The sequence below is a fragment of the Maylandia zebra genome, linkage group LG4, assembly GCF_041146795.1.
Source record: "Maylandia zebra isolate NMK-2024a linkage group LG4, Mzebra_GT3a, whole genome shotgun sequence".
NCBI classification, from domain to species: Eukaryota; Metazoa; Chordata; class Actinopteri; order Cichliformes; family Cichlidae; genus Maylandia; species Maylandia zebra.
This window is the reverse complement of record NC_135170.1, coordinates 14940338-14944233: the sequence shown is the minus strand read 5'-3', so window position 1 is coordinate 14944233 and position 3896 is coordinate 14940338. Positions and strand designations below refer to the sequence as shown.

General features: G+C 43.4%; 1 protein-coding gene across 1 annotated transcript; it reads right to left on the bottom strand.

Moving 5' to 3' along the window:
- Window positions 1-675: 675 nt before the first annotated feature.
- socs1a (suppressor of cytokine signaling 1a) lies at window positions 676-2582 on the bottom strand. The gene is made up of 2 exons (XM_004560717.4): window positions 2395-2582; window positions 676-1534 (listed from the first exon to the last, which is right to left on the bottom strand). Exon 2 carries the CDS (start codon window positions 1475-1477, stop codon window positions 827-829), a length of 651 nt encoding a protein of 216 aa, XP_004560774.2. The 5' UTR covers window positions 1478-1534; window positions 2395-2582; the 3' UTR covers window positions 676-826.
- Window positions 2583-3896: the final 1314 nt, after the last annotated feature.

Below are 3896 nucleotides of genomic sequence, written 5' to 3'. Positions count from 1 at the left end.
TTAAAAAGTAAAACATAACTATCGCAGTGAGTTTAAATACTTTATTTAAAATAGAATAATAAGACATGTTAAAAAAATATGTTCAATTCAGTCACGAAACTCTCACATGTGAGCTTTGTGAGGGAGACAGGAGAGCTAAGAGTTACAGTACATGTGTTTGAGGCCTGTCTTCGACACTGACATCCTCCGTTGGGTTTTCAAGAATGAGACAGATGACAGTTCGAGAGTCAGTGCTGATTGACATTCATGTGTGATGTAAACATTCCACATTATTAGAGTATTTAAACCTGCTACAAAAATATATCTCCCTTGTGGCATGGCAACAGTACCCTCCGCCATCCCTCCATGCGTCTAAATGTCCGCTCTCTTAACGTCCTTGGATAATATTTATGTTGGACTACAGTTTCCAGTGGAACGGCGGCATTCACAGGCGAGCCCACCGGTTCTTTCATCTCTAAAATAGCTCTGTTGTGTCTGTAGTTTTCTTTTAATGCAGCACATCCCAACTTTTCATACTTCCTCAAGAGCAACAGGTGCTCTGTCCATGTGAAACTGGGAGTTGAGTCTCTAGAGGTAATATATGTTGAAATGTCAGCCACAAACCCACTCCAGCTGGAGGCTGTCTGCACTCGACTGCTAACGTGTTCTCCCTTTTCGAGCATTTGGGAGCTTTTCAGCTCAAAGGGTTTTCCCTGTAACCATATCACAGCAGTCTCAATCTCCACTGAGTCGCAGACAGGCTTTACCAATCCCTTGCTGTTACTTGGTAAGGGCGACCTTCTTGAAATTATAAATAATACTGTCAACAGTTTGTATGGTAAGCTGGTTACAGTTTGTAAGGGAATTCCAACAGAAAGTCTTGGGCGACATGTGTGAGCGGCAGCTCTGGAACCTGGCTTGCCCCTCCACACAGCTCCAAGATGCGCTTCCTGCACAGCTCCTGCAGCGTCGGTTCCCATTTCCTGTAAGGGATGCTCAAGCTCTTCTTAGGAGAATTGATGTAATGCTCCAAGAGGGCAAAGAGTGTTTGGAAAGACCGCAGGTTGCCCGCTAGTGAGAACTTCTGGCGCTTGTAGTCAATGCGCACGCTGACCGGTCCCGTCTTGGCGTGGTAGGACAGCGTGAAGAAGACGTCTTTCTGACGGCTATCACGGATGAGGAAGCTGCCCAGCGGGGCGTCCCGAAGCATGCGGTGAGCGTCCTCCACTCCCAGGGGACCCCAGTAGAAGCCGCAGCGCTCGAGCTTGGATGCTGTGTCTGTGATGATTCTGCAGTCCTCCTTGCAGGTGAACGTCGGAAAGTGAGTCAGATAGACGGAGGGCGTTCTACGGTGTTGATTGGCTTGACGCTGAAGCTGCTCCACTTCGGTGCGAAGTGTTGAGGAGGAGGAGGAAGACAAGGATGAGGATGATGATGATGACGACAAGCTTGACAAGCGGGTCTTGTCATGGCCTTCGACCGTGCCGTCGGCTACCATCCTACAGGGGAGAGAGGCCCCAGACCCTCTCCCATCTCTAACCACCACACTGACATCCTGAGAGACAAACAGACAGAAAGGTCATTGACTTTTTCACTCACAACTGAGGCTAGCATCACTTTCACAGCAGCTTTGAAAAAAACCCAGACTTCTCAAAGCACAAAGAGCGCTGGTGTGCGCAGATAGACGAGAAACGCCTTGTAGTTTCCACTGAGCAGTTCAGCTTTGTTATGACTTGGATCTGCGGTTAAGCCGGCATAAAATCGACAGTGATGGTTGCCACAGCCAGACTACTGTACAATCCGTATGCCCCCCCCCCCACACACACACACACACACACACACACACACACACACACACACACACACACAAAAGTATTTTACTGCTTCTTCTGTAATGACTTAAGCATCATATAACTAAGAATTCAGATAAAATATTTACACTAAAATGCATTGACTTGATTTCTTTAAAGCATCCTGTTCTTATAAGCTATACATAAAAAATCAACAGTATCCTGTGTGTGATTAATGGTATTTTCCTTCCTTCTTTAACGCGAATGATCTAAAAGGAAAAGAAAAAAAAACTTCCAGTGGATGGAAGTTGAGCTAAATTCAAGGAAAGAGTAATGATTAACACTGGTGACGACCTGTGCTGATATCCGGCCGTTTACTCTTAACGATCGCATGTTGAAGCCGTTCAGACGAATACTTGACCGTTCACTTCAGCCAGACTGCGCTCAGAGAAACCTGAGCCTGATCCATGGTTTAACATTTTTCTGAACGCTGTTTTCCCATAAAACAAAAGCAGCTACTATTCTCCATCGCCATTTTCCACCCCCCAAAAGCATCCCAACCAAATATATCATTTTTTTCTTTTTTCTTTTCTTAATATATATATGGAGAGAAATAAAGGCTCACCGTTTTGTTCTGACTGATGTAGCGGTTTAAGGATCCGTATGGTCTGTAATCCCAAAGTGCGAAAGCTGTGATGGCAAAGAGCAGAATTCCTTGCAAATAATCCCTCGGTTGTCAGGATGCAGGGTGCACAATTGCATTTGGGGTTAACCTTTACACCTTCTGGGCTTTGAGCTCCAGCCGTTAGATTGTGTGTGTGAAGCCTGGTAAACAGTTCACAGGCTTTTTAACAGGCTTTGCTCCGCCTCCGCCTCCTCCTCCTCCTTTCCTAGAAACGAAAGTGAAACTAAGAGAGGACGATCGCTAGCTTACTCTTTCACTTCTTTGAACTGAAATTTCAAGAATTAAAAAAAAAACAAAAACCGCAAAGCCACATGACAGCAGGACGTTTACAGAAAGAGGTGGTATATTCGAGTAATGGGAGCAGTTTTTGTTGGTGTTTAGATTGACTTCGTCATTAGGGGTTGTAGTTTTTGTAGTTTTTCTTAATTATATATTTTTTTTGAAAAAAAAAAATTCAAATGATGTAAATTCAGATTTGTTTGCCTAAACATGCATGCCGGTTCATGTTCAGAGATGGCATCAACAATCAGGATCAGTCCTTTTGTTTTGTTTTTCTTTGTAACTTTGCCCCTGCAGGTTGATAAGCATCTCCCTTTCCATCAAATACTAATGGCGAAAGATGACATGTAGCATTCCTGTGTCCTAACATGTCGAAGAAGTGCAAATTTGCACATCTTTTTGCAGAAATAATGTTAAAAAGAAAACATACATGCACATTTAGCAAAACAGGTCTGGGCTTGTAAATTAGTCATGCTTATGCTGCAGATGTAACTCTCTGTTGTTTGTATTTGGCTCTTTTCTGCAGGGTCTTTACATTTGGGGGTAATTCATTGCAGAAATGTGCACAGCATGACATCCTTCCAGTAATTTCACTGTTTTTCTTGCAGAACTTCACTTCCTTGCAGCTAAGGTGAGTAGTTATATGTAGTCATCAGATCTTCAGATAGCTAGTGGTTGTATTAAAGTTAATAATTATCTTTAACTGGAGTCTTGTGGTGGCTTTTTTATGTCTTATCTTGAATATTCAAATCTGATTGTCCAATGAGATTATGTGAGGTGTAGTACTTCTCAGAAAAGGGTACTATGCCTGCCATTTGTTTCACAATAAGTGTGTGAAACAGCAATCGAGTGTGTGCCCGTGTCTGTGTGTGAGTCTTCAAGTGTAACATGGCGTGGAGGCAGCAGCAGCCAGCTGTGGCGCTTCATTCGTGTTTGAATCCTAAAGAAAACCTTGCTTTAGTGTTTTTCTCGAGGTGCATTTCTTCCTGCGTTTCCTGTAACGTGGAGCATGTTTTCAGAGAAATCTGGCAATAAATTTGAATTTCATTTGATGCCCGATTGAACTCAAGAATTCCCACATTTCTTGTTACCGCGGATAAAGTACTTCATCGATGCTTTATCTGGAATGAGGACTTCTCGGCTTGGCTTGTATCACAAATGAC

What these genes read in the sequence shown, in the direction of transcription:
- socs1a (XM_004560717.4), bottom strand. Translation starts at nt 1,477, where the DNA reads ATGGTAGCCGACGGCACGGTCGAAGGCCATGACAAGACCCGCTTGTCA.